A 17,141-nucleotide genomic window follows, 5' to 3' on the forward strand; every position below is an offset into this window, starting at 1 on the left:
GGGGGACGGGCCGGGAAAGAGCTCGCTGACCATTTGCGGAGAAACATCCATCCCCGGCGGCTTCCATGCCGGCCAACTGACGGGGCAGAGGGGCCCGTCCGGGGCCGGGGGGCGGGGTGGGGGGTGGGGACCTGCGACCGGGGCGCCCCAACTTTTGGATTTACCGGCCGGAGGCACAGGGGGCCTGGATCCGAGCGGCCTTGATTTGGGGGGGACGCCATGTTGTGGAAACTAGCCGATAATGTCAAATACGAAGAGGACTGCGAGGTGAGTGAGGGAGGGAGGCGTCCAGTACAGGCTTTGGGGGAGAAGGGGGCCTGGTAAGGACTGGGGGGCCCAAGGCAAGGCCAGCGGGGAGCGGGGAGGAAGAAGGAAGAGGGCGACAAGTGTGCAAACTTCTCGGCCTTTTGTACATATTTATTACTCTATTTTACTTGTACATATCTATTCTATTTTATTTTGTGAGTATGTTTGGTTTTGTTCTCTGTCTCCCCCTTTTCGACTGTGAGCCCACTGTTGGGTAGGGACTGTCTGTAGATGTTGCCAACTTGTACATCCCAAGCGCTTAGTACAGTGCTCTGCACACAGTAAGCGCTCAATAAATGCGATTGATTGGTTGAGGGGCCGACGGATCATCCGACGCCCCGTTCCCCCTCCGACGGCAGCGGTTTTTGCTGGTGGTGATGGAAAGTGGCGTGCCCACGGAAGCCCCTTGGGACCCTCGGGCACGGGGCATGAGGGCTCAGACATCCCTAAGGGCAGAGAGAAAGTGATTAGGGAGAACCCATAAAGGTACCGTCGTGTCAGCCAGGGGTAGGGATTGTGAGCCGTCCGCCTCCAGACCCGGCTATTGGAAATCGCGTTGAATGGAGAAGAGGGAGAGGCTTACTTGTTTTGTTCTGTTTTGGGGGGTTTTTTCCCCCCGATACCAAATTCAGTCTCCCCAAATGCCGCGTTGCCTGGTTCCGACCCAGTTTGTGGCTTCTGGAGAAAACGGCCCTAGCCGTGGGCCGAACCGAGTTAGTGGGGACCCACCCAAAAGTAGAAAAAAAGTGCTTTTTAGGAGAAGGGGGAAAACACAGATGAGGCAGGAGAGTCCCAAAGTGAACGAGCCTGTCGGACAGGTTGAGCCACAGACTTGGCGAGTGGGAGGGAGGCGGCGAACGGGAAGAGGAAGAGAGCGGGGTGGGGAGGGATGGGGGGCAGGGAAGGAGGGAACAGAGGCCTGTGCGCCCAGGAGGGGACCAGGGAATGGGATGCTCCCATGGGATGAAGAGAAGAGAGGGCGGGCAACGAACTGGGGTCCCTGGACCCCTCTAGCCTGAGTTGGGCAAGTTGACCGCTCACAGCCCTCGTTCCCTCCCGCCAGGGGGAGGGTCCCCTCCATCGCCCCCCTGTCCTTCCTCTGCCCCCTCCATCTTCCACCCCAGCCTGCAAGACCACAACCAGGATGGGGCCCAGGGGGGAGGTGTGGACAGCGGTGAAATCCGACGGGGCCTCCCTCTGCCTGTCCTAGACCCCGGGGGGATGGAGAGATGGGAACGCCCAGGTCTCTTGGACTAGAAAACAGCGGGGCGCTTCGAGGACCTGTCCTTCCTTCCTCGTTGCATCCTCAGTAAAACTTTTTGCACCGCTCTTCAGTGCTCTGTTATCACTTCCTCCCCTCCTTCCGCCCCCGATTTTTTCCTGCCCTTCGGGGGAGACTCGCCGGGCCCAGGTGTGCTCGCCGCCCAGCCCGGCCCGAAGCACACGTTTGGGGCCCGAGGACCCGCCCCGAGTGTCCCCCGCGGGCCCCTCTTTCCTCCTTTCGGGTCCGGGTCCGTCCACTCCTCCGGACACCAACGCTCCCGGGGCGAGGCCTCCTAGACTGTGAGCCCGTTGTTGGGTAGGGACCGTCTCTAAATGTTGCCGACTTGCACTTCCCAAGCGCTTAGTCCGGTGTTCTGGACGCAGTAAGCGCTCAATAAATACGATTGAATGGATGAGGCCTACGGGCTGACCTTTGGGTTGGGGGGAGTGGGGGCAAGCGACATCTACCGCAGAGCCGGCCCCAAACCATTCGCCACCCTCCCTGCCCCCACCCACCTCTGGATTTCTCCCCCTTCTAGACTGTGAGCCCGCTGTTGGGTAGGGACTGTCTCTTTATGTTGCCAACTTGTACTTCCCAAGCGCTTAGTACAGTGGTCTGCACGCAGTAAGCGCTCAATAAATACGAATGAATGAATGAATGAATGAATGAATTTAGGCTAAAGGGGAAACTAAATCCTTACCTGCGCCCGCAGCTGCGTTCACCTGCGCCGTGCGCATCGTGCTGCGCAGTAGCGCTCGGGGCCATAGCGAGGGGAGCAATGGTGGGCGGTCAGTTCACTTGGCTGTGCTCTGCTTTCGGGACGGGCCGACATCCAGCGGAGCTGGGGACCCAAGGCGGATCCCGAGCGGCCGGGGCCCAGCTTGGCCCCACGCAGCGCAGCTCGGGGCTGCAGGGCGCCCGCAGCCTCGGGAAGGGAAGCACGGAACAGGACAGGATGGGACGGGCCTACTCTCGGATGCCTCGCTTCTTCCCGGTCTCTCCCACTCTTTTAACCCGGATACCCTCCTCCCCGTCCCCTCTCCCCTGTTGCTCCCCCCTTTCATTTTTTGGGTTCCCCGATTGTGGCTCTGTGGTTTTGTTTGGTTGACTGTCTCCCCCTTCTAGACTGTGATACCCTCTTCCCCGTCCCCTCTCCCCTGTTGTTCCCCCCTTTCATTTTTGGGGTTCCCCGATTGTGGTTATGTGGTTTTGTTTGGTTGACTGTCTTCCACTTCTAGACTGTGATACCCTCTTCCCCGTCCCCTCTCCCCTGTTGTTTCCCCCTTTCATTTTTTGGGTTCCCCGATTGTGGCTATGTGGTTTTGTTTGGTTGACTGTCTCCCCCTTCTAGACTGTGATACCCTCTTCCCCGTCCCCTCTCCCCTGTTGTTTCCCCCTTTCATTTTTTGTGTTCCCCGATTGTGGCTATGTGGTTTTATTTGGTTGACTGTCTCCCCCTTCTAGACTGTGATACCCTCGTCCCCGTCCCCTCTCCCCTGTTGTTCCCCCCTTTCATTTTTTGGGTTCCCCGGTTGCGGTTATGTGGTTATGTTTTGTTTGTTTCCCCCTTCTAGACTGTGATACCCTCTTCCCCGTCCCCTCTCCCCTGTTGTTCCCCCCTTTCATTTTTGGGGTTCCCCGGTTGCGGTTATGTTTTGTTTGGTTGTCTGTCTCCCCCTTCTAGACTGTGATACCCTCTTCCCCGTCCCCTCTGCCCTGTTTTTTCCCCTTTTCATTTTTTGGGTTCCCCGGTTGTGGTTATGTTTGGTTGTCTGTCTTCCCCTTCTAGACAGTGATACCCTCCTCCCCGTCCCCTCTCCCCTGTATCCCCCTTTAATTTTTTGGGCTCGCCGGTTGCGGTTATGTGGTTATGTTTGGTTGTCTGTCTCCCCCTTCTAGACTGTGATACCCTCCTCCCCGTCCCCTCTCCCCTGTATCCCCCTTCAATTTTTTGGGCTCGCCAGTTGCGGTTATGTGGTTATGTTTGGTTGTCTGTCTCCCCCTCCTAGACTCTGAGCCCGCTGTTGGGTAGGGACCGTCTCTATATGTTGCCGACTTGTAGTTTCCAAGCGCTTAGTACAGTGTTCCGCGCACAGTCAGCACTCAATAAATACGATTGAATGAATGATTTCAAGTCGGACCCAGGTCGGATTCCCGGGGCCCAAATCAGGCGGGGTTTTTTTCTTTTTTGGCGGGGGGGCGGGGAAGGAGGCCAAGGACTCCGGGGTTCGGAGGGACTTAGGGTGGGCCCCTTTCCCCCTATATGTGTGTGTGTGTCCTCGTGGCGGAGGCGGACGAAGGCGACGCAGTAACGGGGTTTTCCTTCTAACGGGGGTCGGTCCCCCGCTGTCCCCCCCCCCCCCTCCCCGCTGCAGGACAGGCACGACGGCAGCAGCGCCGGGAACCCCCGGCTCCCGCATCTGTCGGCGGTCAGCCAGCACCTGTACAGCCCGGCCCCGCCGCTGTCCCACTCGGGCGCCTCGGACTTCCAGCCGCCCTACTTCCCGCCCCCGCACCAGCACCTGACCTACCCGCAGTCGGCCGACCCCTACGCCCACCTGGGCGACCCGTTCGCCCTCAACCCGCTGTACCAGGCCGCGCCGCCGCCTCCGCCGCCCCCTCCTCCTCCTCCACCGCCGCCGTCGGGCCCGGTCCCGGGCCCCGGCCAGCCGCAGGGATGGCCCGGCCGCCCGGGCCAGGAGCCGTCGGGCCTGGGCCACCCGCACCACCACCACCACCACTCCCCGCACGGCCGCGCCGTCGGGCTGGGCCCGCACCTCCCGGGCCTGGAGGGCGGCCCCAACGCCAACCCGGGCCCCGGCAGCCGCCGCGACCCCTTCCGCCGCTCCGACCTGCTCCTCCCGCACGCCCACGGGCTCGACGCCGCCCTGGCCGACAACCTCGGTCTCCACGACATGGTCCACCCCATGGACGACGTCCAGGTGAGCCGCCCGGGACCCCTGGGGACAAACCCCCCTCGGCGCCTCCCGCCACGAGGTACTGAACCCCTACGGGCCCGCCGATTCATTCAGTCGTATTTCCACGACACGGTCCACCCCACGGACGACGGCCAGGTGAGCCCCTTCGCCGCCTCCCGCCACGAGGTACTGAACCCTTACAGGGCCGCGGATTCATTCAGTTGTATTTACTGAGCGCTTCCTGCGTGCGGACCGCTGGCCCAACCAAGTCGACCGTCGAAATAGGTAGAATTCCAGAGTGGGGATTAGAACCCCCGACCTTCCGACCCGCTGAGCCACGCTGGATAATAATAATAATGATGATGGCATGTGTTAACGGCTTACTATGTGCGAAGCACTGTTGTAAGTGCTGGGAGGGGGATGCAAGGTGAACAGGCTGTCTGCTGTATGATCTTGGGTAAGTCACTTCTCTGGGCCTCAGTTCCTTCATCTGTAAAATGGGAACTAATCAATCAATCGTATTTATTGAGCGCTTACTGTGTGCAGAGCACTGTACTTAGCGCTTGGGAAGTACAAGTCGGCAACATATAGAGACAGTCCCCTAACCAACAGCGGGCTCACAGTCTAGAAGCGGGAGACAGAGAACTAAACCAGACACTGACAGGGACTGGGACTAACTTGATTAGCTTTAAATAATTAAATAATGGCATTTATGAAGCGCTTACTATGTGCAAAGCACTGTTCTAAGCATTGGGGAGGTTACAAGGTGATCAGGTTGTCCCAGGAGGGGCTCACAGTCTTCATCCCCATTTTACGGGTGAGGTAACTGAGGGTTAGAGAAGGTAAATGATTTGCCCAAGGTCACACAGCAGACGTATGGCAGAGCCGGGATTAGAACCCGCGACCTCTGATTCCCGAGCCCGTGCTCTTTCCACGGAGCCACGCTGCTGCTCAACGGGAATTCCGGGGGGCGTCGAAATTCATGATGTTTATGGGGGTAGTGAGGTGTCTACGGGGGTTGGTTGAGCGTCTACTACGTGGCAAGCGGCGGGGTGAGGTCCGGTCCGATCGGATCAGACCCAGTCCCCGTCCCAAGTGTGGCTCAGGCTCCCATCCCTCTCCCCGTTTTTTCCTCCGGCCTGGAGATCGTGGGGTCCCGGGCTGGAGGCGGAGGAAGGGTCCTGGAGGCCGGCCGCCGCCTTAAGCCGGGAAATTTTTCTCTTTCCCAGAGCGTGGAGGACCAGCACTTGCTCATCCACGATCAGACCGTCATCAGGAAAGGTGAGTGTCCGGGCAGGGTCGGGGTCTGCTCCTCCGCGGCTGCAGTTCCAGCCCCCCGCCTCCACCGGGCTGAACGTCCCCCAAGTCTGGTCTCACGAATCTGAAGGTGATGGGGTGGCTGGGGGGAGTTGGAAGGGGACTCTCGAGTGGGAATCCCTCCTCCAGCAAGGATAAACCCAAGGGGATTGGGGGGGAGCGATCCCTCCTCCACCTTTTTAAAAAGTCATTAACCTTCCCACCGCCCCCCAGTCGCTAGTTAATTCGTTCCTTTTCAAGTTGGTAAAATAGCTCCCCGAGTTTAGGGCCGCATCCACGGGCTCCCTTAACTTCTCCAAAGGGGAGATAAACCGAAACCCCAAATGGACCTACGATTAGTAGCATGCAGAGCAACCCTGCTTTTAGTTAAGTCTGGCTGGGACAGAGGTTGCGTGGGCAGTAGCAGTGTGGAATTGGGGTGATAGGATTGCTAGTCTTCTCTGGCCGTGTATTTGAGTTAGGGAGCCCGTTTAAACTGGTTTGCCTATTAATGCATGGGCTTCCTAAAAGAGAGCGAACATTTCTTCAAAAGAGCACCTATCATTTGAATTGGGACAGTCCTGATGTCTTTATTCATAAGTATCCATTCTAATATGCCCTAGGTGAGCTGCTAAATCTTGCTATCTTAAACTATCTCAGTCTTTCACTGAATGCACTTATCACACAAAGAGCTTATGTTCCCACTTTCATTTTTGAATGGAAAGAAATAGTCCAATTTGAGTAACCGAATAACCCGTGGAATGAAATTAGGGAAGGCTGAGGTGTTTGGAACATGGTAGGTGGAAATCTACAATTGCGTTGGTCAGATTCAGTTTTCTCTTTGTGGTGTATTGGTAAAGTTACTGCCTATTTGGGAGTTAACTCTTATCTGGAGAGCTGTTGATACAGATGGAAAGCTGTTCTTTCCCAGGGCCTACTTGGTTGCCTAATTCCTGGTGCTTATCCCTTGTAGAAATTTATCTAGTTAAACTCCCAAGATAAAATTCCTTTAGGAAATAAAGGCCCGTTGAATGTGTCTTGCCCAGTTTTTTAAAGTATTTAAAAATTGGGCAATTGGATTGTAACCTCATATTCCCAGTTACACTAAGGTAGTGGTGGCTTCATTTACAAGCCTAAGGACCCCTCTTTAGCAGCTGATTAGTGACTCAGTGAGGTGGGGGTGGGTACCCTGACCATCAGCGATTATCTGTCTTCTCTAATATCAGCTTTCACAACGGTTTCTGTATTATTATTAACAGGTCCCATTTCACTGACCAAAAACAACTCATTGAGCCTCCCTTGCCAGAAAGATGGACTACTAGGAGTCGTGATTAACCCCAATGAAGTCTTTTGCTCTGTTCCGGGAAGACTCTCTCTCCTCAGTTCCACGTCAAAGTATAAAGTGACAGTAGCAGAGGTGCAGCGAAGACTTTCACCTCCTGAATGTTTAAATGCTTCTTTATTGGGAGGCGTCCTGAGAAGGTATATGGAGGAGACATTCTGCTTGGGGTTGCAGTCTCCCTTGATGCTTTTGGCTCAGGCTTTCTGTGCTCTGTATGTGTTTTAAAAAAAAAAGAAAAAAGGACTGGGAAAGTATTTTTAACTTACATTAACTTGACCTAACGCTGAATTCTAATAGGCGCCGAGACGGTTTTTGAGAACACTTCCTCCTTTTCACTTGTGGCACTTTCCAAAGTGAAGTGTTAAGACAATTCTAGCAACAATTTTTTATTGAGTTAAAATCAGATTTCATGTATGAAGAAGCATCAGAATACGTTAGGGGATTATGGTGGCAAATTAGGTCCCGGCGGAGTTTCTCTTGGCTAGGGTCTTGTGATATCACTCGGAGAAAGGTAGCTATTTAATCTTGGCTCAATAGAATCAGCAAGCCACATCTTTGTCATTTTTTTTTCCACTTTTGTGTTGGCTATTTTAGGAGGATCGTCGTCCTCGGAATTCCCACAGTAGTATGCACAAGTATACACAATTACTTGGTTGAATCTCGGTTTTCTGATTTGGCAAGCCTGAGATGCAATGTAGATCATTTGAAAGGACGGCAAAGACATTAGTCGGCCCTCAAATAAGATTTGAATCTTAAACTTAGCTTCTTACCTGTCTTTCCCTATTGCCCCTTTAATTTACCATCTGAAACTCAGGCAATTTTCTTTCATTTACAGAGCCAAATCAAAAAACGGGGGCCGGTCATTGCGTGAAAAATTGGATAAAATTGGTTTGAATCTTCCAGCGGGGAGAAGAAAAGCTGCTAATGTGACATTATTGACTTCCCTAGTAGAAGGTCAGTTTTTGGAACTGGTTGACTTCTTGGTGTTGTGTTTTTTGCCTGGGTTCCCTTCCCCGCGCTCCACCCCCACCCCGTGCCAACTCATCTTTATATATTGAGGAGGAGTTGGCTGAAATAAGAGCATAATTGTGAATGTGAATGATGCTATGACTGAGTCACTGGTAGAAAACAAAACCTTATTAAATAAATAGGAAGACTTTAATTCTTGGCCAACTTTCACTCTCACCCAGTGTAATACAAAATGACAACATCCGCAGCTTAGAGTGTTCCAGGTGTGCACTGTTGGGTTGTCGAGATTGTGCCACATTTCTCATTAGTTTTCCCATAGAAATGGTCTCCATTTATCCTGGCTTGTCCTTTTCTAAGATCAGATCTGTGGTTCACCCATTTCAACCCAACAGAGTGCTACATTACTTCATTAAAAATCAGTCGGTTTTGAAGACCCCCTTTCAAGATGACTCTTCAGAGTGTGGGGACCACTTAGCGTGGCTCAGTGGAAAAGAGCCCGGGCTTTGGAGTCAGAGGTCATGGGTTCAAATCCCGGCTCTGCCAATTGTCAGCTGTGTGACTTTGGGCAAGTCACTTCACTTCTCTGGGCCTCAGTTACCTCATCTGTAAAATGGGGATTAAGACTGTGAGCCCCCCGTGGGACAACCTGATCATCTTGTAACCTCCCCAGTGCTTAGAACAGTGCTTTGCACATAGTAAGCGCTTAATAAATGCCATTATTATTATTATTATTATTAATTATCACAGGTGGCAGGGCCAGAACCACTCTTCTGGTCCCCCTGCTCATAACTCCGTCACTACCACTACAGGAGCGCTAATATCAGGTGTACCCTTGTAAACGTGGTAGGGTTTATGTACATTTCCCTATTCATTAAAAGAGCTCAAGGGACAAAATAGGGGAGGTTAACAACTGCACATGCCTTCCATCTGTGATGAGCAAATGGGAGACATGCATTTGGTGTTCCTCAGGAAGTGAAACATTAGGCAACCAGGGCTTTCCTTGTACATGAATGACCAGAGAGCTGGTCCAGTCAATCACTGGTATTTTGAGCACTTAACTCTGTGCAGAGTACTGTACTAAGTGCTTGGGTGAGTCCAGTACAAGAATTAGTAGAAACGTTCCCTGCCCATAATGAGTTTATAGGCATTAATATGAATGCATTCGTTTCATAACGTATAATTTAAAGACTTGGACTTACTCTGAGAGGACAAGAGTGGGGACCTCTTCGAGTGAGCTTAGTCCTGACTTTGCTTCAGGTAGAGGTATGCATAGTACACCTATTTAATAAATAAATAACTATGCAGATATTCATATTATGGAACACCACCCCTACTCAGGAATCCCTTTCCCACCCCATTACCAAGTGCGTTTGCCAGCTCCTCCTCCGTGTTCAGCAAGAATCAGTTCCAGCTAATATCTTAGACCCTGGAACTGAGATCTGGTGAAATCCTGCCTGATTTTAAACCCTGGGTGTAGGTATTGCATAGGGCGGAGTCAGTGGGAGAATGTTTTCATAATTTCAAGTTATAGTCGGGGGTTTAAGAGCCCCAAAGAAGCTGACTTTAATCATCCGGCCCTACCTAGAATGGCATCCTTGGAAGCTTTCCTAATAAAGCATGCATATAAAGTGAGATCTACAGCTTCTAACTTCCTGATGGGGAAACTGGAACTCATTTAGTCTGCAACATGGTAGGCGAACTGGGATTGTGCAGTTCGAGTGAAGTTGTTGCTCCTGGCTGAAAAATGGTTCTTTGCATCTGTAATGTGAAAAAGATAAATTTTTAGAACTTGGAGCTTCTTTTGTCTCTGGAAGGCACAGCTATAGGCTCCCCAGAGAAAATCTGACATTAAAAATCTGCGTGCTGTACTTTGTTTTAAAATAGTAAAATAATGAACAAATCTTTAACTTTTTCCCTGGAACCTGCCTGCTCCGTTTTTAGGCAGGTTTTACCTTCCTGAGCATCCCTGCTTTCACTAAAGCCATCTTTTTGGAGTAGGGGTGTTTAGTTATGGAATAGTAGTGGTTATTGCGCTGAAGAATGTTCAAGTGATTTTTCATAAACCCCAGCAAAAAAAGCCCCTGCATGGGACTAGTGATTATTGTGTTTTGCCTTCAGAAATCAAAAAGGATACTTTAAAAAAAAAAACAGCACCAAGTCAGACAAAATACAACTGATGGCAGGTTTTAGACCTGCCATCCATACCAAAATCCATTTCAATAGCTCCTCAGTTTACCATCAGTAACAACTGGGATTTCTTCACTTTTGTAGGTGAAGCGGTACATCTTGCTCGGGACTTTGGTTATGTCTGCGAAACTGAATTTCCTTCTAAAGCAGTAGCTGAATACCTAACCAGACCCCATTTAGGACGCAACGAGATCGCTACTAGGAAAAACATGCTTCTAGCTGCAAAGTAAGTGAGGCCTTTAGGCTTTAAAAAAAATTAGGTCTCGGACTTCGGACTTCGGACTTCTCGGACTCGGAGGGGAAATAATTTGAAATTCACATTATCATAGGAATAGCATTCATCTGCATGAATTCCATTTTAAATCTACCCTCTGAAATGTATAATTTTAGAAGCACATGCTTATTTTCTAAAGATGCAGCTGCCTGTTTGCCCAACATTTCATACTGTATTTGCATTTCCCCAAAAGTGTTTACTGTATGTGACAGACCAGTTTAAAGAAAGATTGTGCTGCAGTATTCCCTTCTGTCTGTTAACAGATTTTTGATGTAATGATGAGGGTAAATGTATATGCGGCACGTGGATAAATTAAATGTCCCAGTTCAGCTGCTTATCCATTGCAAATCACTTACTGCAGCTGCAGAAGTTCTCACAGAAACTAGCACTAAATTGATTTTAAAATTAGAGTAAATGAAGTAGAACAAGTAGGAATCCAAAGCAGGGAAGAGCATGCAGGCACAAGCAAACGAACAAAACACAGTGGCTTTCTGAAACAACTAGCCTTTTGAAAAAGGAAATTAATTTTAAATGAGACTGTTAACATATGAGGCATGATGTAGATGGGACTCACTATCATTTTCCGATTTTCCAGAGCTGCCTTCTTGGCAGCACAAGCTCACTCATGATTCTGTCCCTGAGCCAAAGTTAAAACTGTATTCTAAAGTCCCCGAGGCTGCCTGCCCATTGATTTCGAGCTTTGACTTATCAATCAATCAATCAATTGTATTTATTGAGCGCTTACTATGTGCAGAGCACTGTACTAAGCGCTTGGGAAGTACAAATTGGCATCACATAGAGACAGTCCCTACCCAACAGTGGGCTCACAGTCTAAAAGGGGGAGACAGAGAACAGAACCAAACATACCAACAAAATAAAATAAGTAGGATAGAAATGTACAAGTAAAATAAATAAATAAATAAATAAATAAATAGAGTAATAAATATGTACAACCATATATACATATATACAGGTGCTGTGGGGAAGGGAAGGAGGTAAGACGGGGGGATGGAGAGGGGGACGAGGGGGAGAGGAAAGAAGGGGCTCAGTCTGGGAAGGCCTCCTGGAGGAGGTGAGCTCTCAGCAGGGCCTTGAAGGGAGGAAGAGAGCTAGCTTGGCGGATGGGCAGAGGGAGGGCATTCCAGGCCCGGGGGATGACGTGGGCCGGGGGTCGATGGCGGGACAGGCGAGAGCGAGGTACAGTGAGGAGATTAGTGGTGGAGGAGCGGAGGGTGCGGGCTGGGCAGTAGAAGGAGAGAAGGGAGGTGAGGTAGGAGGGGGCGAGGTGATGGAGAGCCTTGAAGCCCAGGGTGAGGAGTTTCTGCCTGATGCGCAGATTGATCGGTAGCCATTGGAGGTTTTTGAGGAGGGGAGTAATATGTCCAGAGCGTTTCTGGACAAAGATAATCCGGGCAGCAGCATGAAGTATGGATTGAAGTGGAGAGAGACACGAGGATGGGAGATCAGAGAGAAGGCTAGTGCAGTAGTCCAGATGGGATAGGATGAGAGCTTGAATGAGCAGGGTAGCAGTTTGGATGGAGAGGAAAGGGCGGATCTTGGCAATGTTATCTAAGGCAATGTTATCAATGTTATATAAGGGACTTATCCTCTCTCAGTACTTACTAATAGGGGTGTCTCTCTCTCTTTCTCTCTCTCTCTCTCTCTCTCTCTCTCCCACCCCCACCCCCTTTCCATTCCCAGGCAAATCTGTAAGGAATTCACAGATCTTCTCACTCAGGACCGAACTCCCCTTGGAAATACCAGACCTAACCCAATCCTGGACCCAGGAATCCAGGGCTGTTTGACTCATTTTAGCCTGATTACCCATGGCTTTGGGAGTGCTGCCATCTGTGCTGCCATGACATCCGTCCAGAACTACCTAAACGAAGCATTAAAAATAGCAGACAAAACATATATGAGCACTGGCGACCAAAGCCCTCCAGATACTAACAAAAACATCGAGAAAATGGATAAGCACAGGAAGTAGAAGGGAGGGGGAGGGGGAGAGATCAAAGAAAGGACTGCAACTGTTCTCCTAAATACTGCCTGGGATCAACTTGCCTAGGGGACGCGTAGAAAATTTGTTACCTTATTAAAACAACGTCTTATTCAGGATCTTCATGACATGCACCCTTCTGGATTTTTATGTTGTGTCTCTAAAAGCTGCAGCATCCCCTAACTTTGGGGCAAGTTAATCAGAAGATGGCAAGTACTGGTACATGCTCATTAAACCTGTTTTCCTTGCTCTGAAAGTGGTGCTATCAAGTTTGTGAACCTCTAAATTCCCACTGAACAAACCACAGTGTATCCTTTTCCAGCTACAGTAGGGTCATATTCATTCCTCTCCTGTTGAAATGTCAACTGATGTCTTCAATGCCACAATAACAATTATACAGTATTAGACAATGGTGTTTAGATTTGTCTATTAAATGTTTTTTTTGTGTGTGATTTACATGCCCAGAGAACTGTAGAGTCTTTCGGTCCGCATTAGGAAAAGGAATTGTATCAGTTCGGAATTAGTTCTCGGAAGGTTTTTGGCACACTTATTGGAATTAATTACTGGAGATATTTGGTTTCAAAAACTAAAGTGTGCTATAGATGCTCTGTGTTTTACAATGCCTGAAATTGGCTATTCAAACTGAAGTATTTCTTGAAAATGTATACCTTTTTGTCCCTTTCTCCCCCTCTAAGGATATTGCAGCTTTATTTGCATATTTATATCGGGTCTCTTTTTAAAATTGAATAAACTTGAAAGAATAGGCACATAACTTTTAACTTTTTTGCTTATTAAGGCCAAAAAATATTTCCAGGGAGGCGCTATGTGTATTAAGAGAAACAGTCTGTTGAATGTACATATTTATTTATGTGTAATTTAATGGGATTTGTAAATATTGGTGAACTTTTTAAGACTTAATTTTTTTTAAATAAATGGGTTTCAAACTTTAATTTTGGTAACTTTTAAAAGGTTATGGGGTAGACTAAATAAAACACATCCTTAGGTTTATGCACAGGTATGTTTTACAGGGTATTTAAAATGTTTAAACTTTGGAGGAAACATTCTCAGTTCTTGCCACTGAAGATTATATTTAACTGAAACTCTGTATGTTCACAAAGCAATAATTTTGTGTAGCATCTGCCTGAAACTGACTAGACCATGAAAAAGGTACGGTGTGTGTGAATAATGGAGATGGAGTAAAGACATTTGTACATGTTCCCAATATAATTTTGATGTATATGATAACCATATAATAAAAGTATTCTGGATAGAAGCAGTGAATGCTTGGTTAACTGGAAAAGTTTTTGAATACCTGTGACAGTGGTGGTGTAGTTGAGATAGTATCACGGCTCTTTGCGGTAACATGAAAGTCTGTCAGGAAATCAATGTTCTTTATTAGGGCAGCCTCATGAGATCTACATCTCATTATCTGGAGAGACCCCAGAGACAGACAATTTTCCTCTGGCAAGGACTCTGGACTCCTGAAAGGGACAAACAACTTAACAGAGATGCTAATGTTTTCAATTAACTTAAAGCATCTTTGGGGATGCATGTTTCTCTCCCCCCCCCCACCCCCCCATTCCCCCCAAGCCATCCTTACCTTATTGTTGGTTTACTAAAATAGCCATTGGAGGAGACCCTTTTAGTCAGTCATCGATGTGAGAAGGCGGCAACACTGATTTTATGGTTGCTGGATGTTTGCAGAGATTTTGGATATATACTGCTGATGATTTCTTTAATGGTGTTTGTTAAGCGCTTCCTATGTATCAGGCACTGTACTTAATGTTAGTGTAGATACAAGCTAATCAGGTTGGACACAGTCCCGGTCCCACATAAGGCTCACCTTATGTGAGTCTTGATCCCCATTTTACAGATAAGGTAACTGAGGCTCAGAAAAGGTAAGTGACCTGCTCATGTCACATGGCAGAGCCTGGATTAGAACCCAGGTCCTTCCGACACCCAGGCCTGTGCTCTATCCATGAGGCCATGCTGCTTCATGATATTTGATTCCATATTTTAAGTGTCCTGGCATATCTTCCAGGAAGTTATATGTTTACGGTTGGGCTCATGTGGCTTAACTTCAAAAGAGGGAGAAGAGGTTAGAATTTTGTCTATACTGAATAAGACCATAGGTCCGTCAACTCCCATTACATAACGTGCTTCCAAATCCTTCGCAGTGCCTTTATCCTCGGCTGCTTCCCAAACTTGGTACTAGGTATTATTCAAATAATATGTACTTTGCCAGGTTAATATTTGACAGCCAAACCTTTTTTCCTTTCAATCTGATGAGGCCAGTTATTCTATGGTTGCCACACTTGCTCATCCAATTGAGGTGAAAAAGTGGAAAGGGGGTAGTGGTTCAATAGTAGAAAAGCTTGTTTTTTGCTTTGTTTTTGTTTTTCCTCTTGTTATTTGGCAATAAAATAAAGTAGCAACTTTCAGACCTGAGTATGTGGGGAAGGAATTGAGTTAAATACTTAATTGGCTTGCAAGATCCATACCTAGTTGTAGTTTAGACTGTCTGAAATTACCCCAAAGACAACCCAAGGGCAGAAATGACTCAATTCAGAGTTTGGTGGATTGGCTCATTGCCAAATGCCTTGGTTTCATTCCATGTCTTCCCTCTTTTTTTAAAAAAAAATTACCTTGAGCCTGCTGGGTAGTAATCCTGTTTAGTTGGTACCTAGTATATTTCTGGTGCTCAAGTAATGCCAGAAACAGGCTGATTTGTGTTCTTAAAGCCAGTTTTGACCCGATGCCATGAAAATCTCCATTCTCCAGAGATTTCTAATGGAACTTAAACAATTCTTTAGAATTAAACTCGTTTCTCTCTGTAGTGGGGAAGTGCATCTGTAAAGGGAGTTTGCCCTGTGAGCACAGGTTTATATTTCTGGACCCTGGGGTGAGAGCACTAATAGCAGTTTTTCTGGAAAGCCCTTTACAATAATTTTTGCTTACAGTCCACTTGTTCAAGGAATCGAAGATGGATCTCTGAATGCAGCAGTGACTTCAGTGCATCACCCTGGGCCATTGTAGATTGGATAGTAGAACAATGTGAGCTTGCTTTTTATTAATGCACATATCTGAGCTCTGAAGTAATTGCTCTCTGGATAGGAAATGAGGAAGCTTCCATTTTATTCTTGCTTGCATTGAAGCAAAACCAAACCAATCAATTGTCTAGTGGCACTGACTTGGTGTTCTATTTATGTAAGAATGAGATGAGTTGGGCTTCTAATATCTGGCTGGCTAAGAAGACCTCATGTAGGTCGCAATTGGTACGTGGCATTTTACACTCAGACCAGTGTGCTGCACCTATAACTTTTAGAAGATTATGCAAGCATAACTGTCTTTTAAATAATAATCCAAAATGGTCTTTGGCATTCATTTCAGTTGGGAAGAAAGAAGGATTATCTGTTTTTCATTTGAAAGTGTTTATGCAACAGCACGGTAAATTTTGAGTTCGAGCTTTTTGTGTAAAAACAGTTGCCTTAGCAGGTCACCAGGACTCCAGTACCTTTTGGATTTCCTATGCATGTAGAAAGTTAAGCTTACAGCCTCCGAGGAAAATACCATGGAGAAAGCAGAAAAGCAGCCTGGCCTAGTGGAAAGAGCGTGGGCTTGGGAGTCGGAGGACTTGGGTTCTAATCCTGGCTCCTCCACTCGGCTGCCATGAGCCCTTGGGCAAGTCACTTTGTGCCTCAGGTACATCATCTGTAAAATGGGGATTAAGACTGAGCCCCATATGGGACAGGGGCCCTGTCCAACCTGATTGTCTTGTATCTACCCTGGCGCTTTGTACGGTACCTGGCATGTCACTAGTGCTTAAGAGTCCATTAAAAAAGTAGAAAAATCTAACACAAGTTTGCAGCTATGGTGACGGTTTCACTTCTTATCAAATTTGGGTTGACCAAGCTTTGGGGTGGGGAACACTGGGGGCCTAGGGGAATGCTAGAGATGGTAGTGTCTCCTTCAGAATGTGATTTATTTATTTTCCAGTAGTGTTTTCAACTCTCGCATCCCTGTTTTTTCTAAATCTGCAACTTAGCCATTTGTGGGGCGCGCCGCCCACAGAAAGGGGAGACAGCTCAAAGCTTCCTTAAATGTGTGTTCTCTCCATGTTTGGATTATCTTGAAAGTTGCTTCGTTTAACTATGGAAAGCTTCCAGCTTGAATGTTCAGTGACCCTTAAAATCTATCCTCAACTGGATTTCAATTGCCTCCTAGACTTTTGACTTCTGTTCTGGGATGAAGCAGGCTTTGTTTTCATGATTCAGATCCTCAGAGAATCAATATGTATCCTCATGGAGACAGCCTATTGCAGTCTCATGTGATTTAAATTTTAATTTAGGTCCTAGCCATACGCTTCATTCCTTTGTTCTCTTTTAACATCCATTTCCCTTCCAACTGCAATTTGAGATCTCCATGTGACATTTTCACTGATTTGCTAAGCCAGGACCCTACCCGTTTTATCAACCCAAGGTTCCGTCATGCCAATACTGCACAAGCCTACCCTGCATCTTGTAATCTCTTTTGTCCACCAATAACATGAAACAGGATCTTCTGCAGAAACAACTTGACCTTGTAAGGCT

The 17,141-nt window shown here is 48.1% G+C and overlaps 1 protein-coding gene across 2 annotated transcripts; it reads left to right on the plus strand.

Moving 5' to 3' along the window:
• Positions 1-219: 219 nt before the first annotated feature.
• Positions 220-13,833, plus strand: TFAP2C (transcription factor AP-2 gamma). 2 transcript variants are annotated; one of them, XM_038750772.1, is made up of 8 exons: positions 220-267; positions 3,946-4,274; positions 4,395-4,512; positions 5,718-5,769; positions 7,044-7,266; positions 7,962-8,080; positions 10,367-10,508; positions 12,258-13,833. In XM_038750772.1, exons 1-8 carry the CDS (start codon positions 220-222, stop codon positions 12,541-12,543), a joined length of 1,317 nt encoding a protein of 438 aa, XP_038606700.1. In that variant the 3' UTR covers positions 12,544-13,833. The 2 variants fall into 2 exon arrangements, with proteins under 2 accessions (XP_038606700.1, XP_038606699.1); XM_038750771.1 differs by having other exon boundaries at positions 3,946-4,512.
• The last annotated feature ends 3,308 nt before the right edge of the window (positions 13,834-17,141 follow it).

The sequence above is a fragment of the Tachyglossus aculeatus genome, chromosome 8 (genome assembly GCF_015852505.1).
Source record: "Tachyglossus aculeatus isolate mTacAcu1 chromosome 8, mTacAcu1.pri, whole genome shotgun sequence".
Lineage (NCBI taxonomy): Eukaryota > Metazoa > Chordata > Mammalia > Monotremata > Tachyglossidae > Tachyglossus > Tachyglossus aculeatus.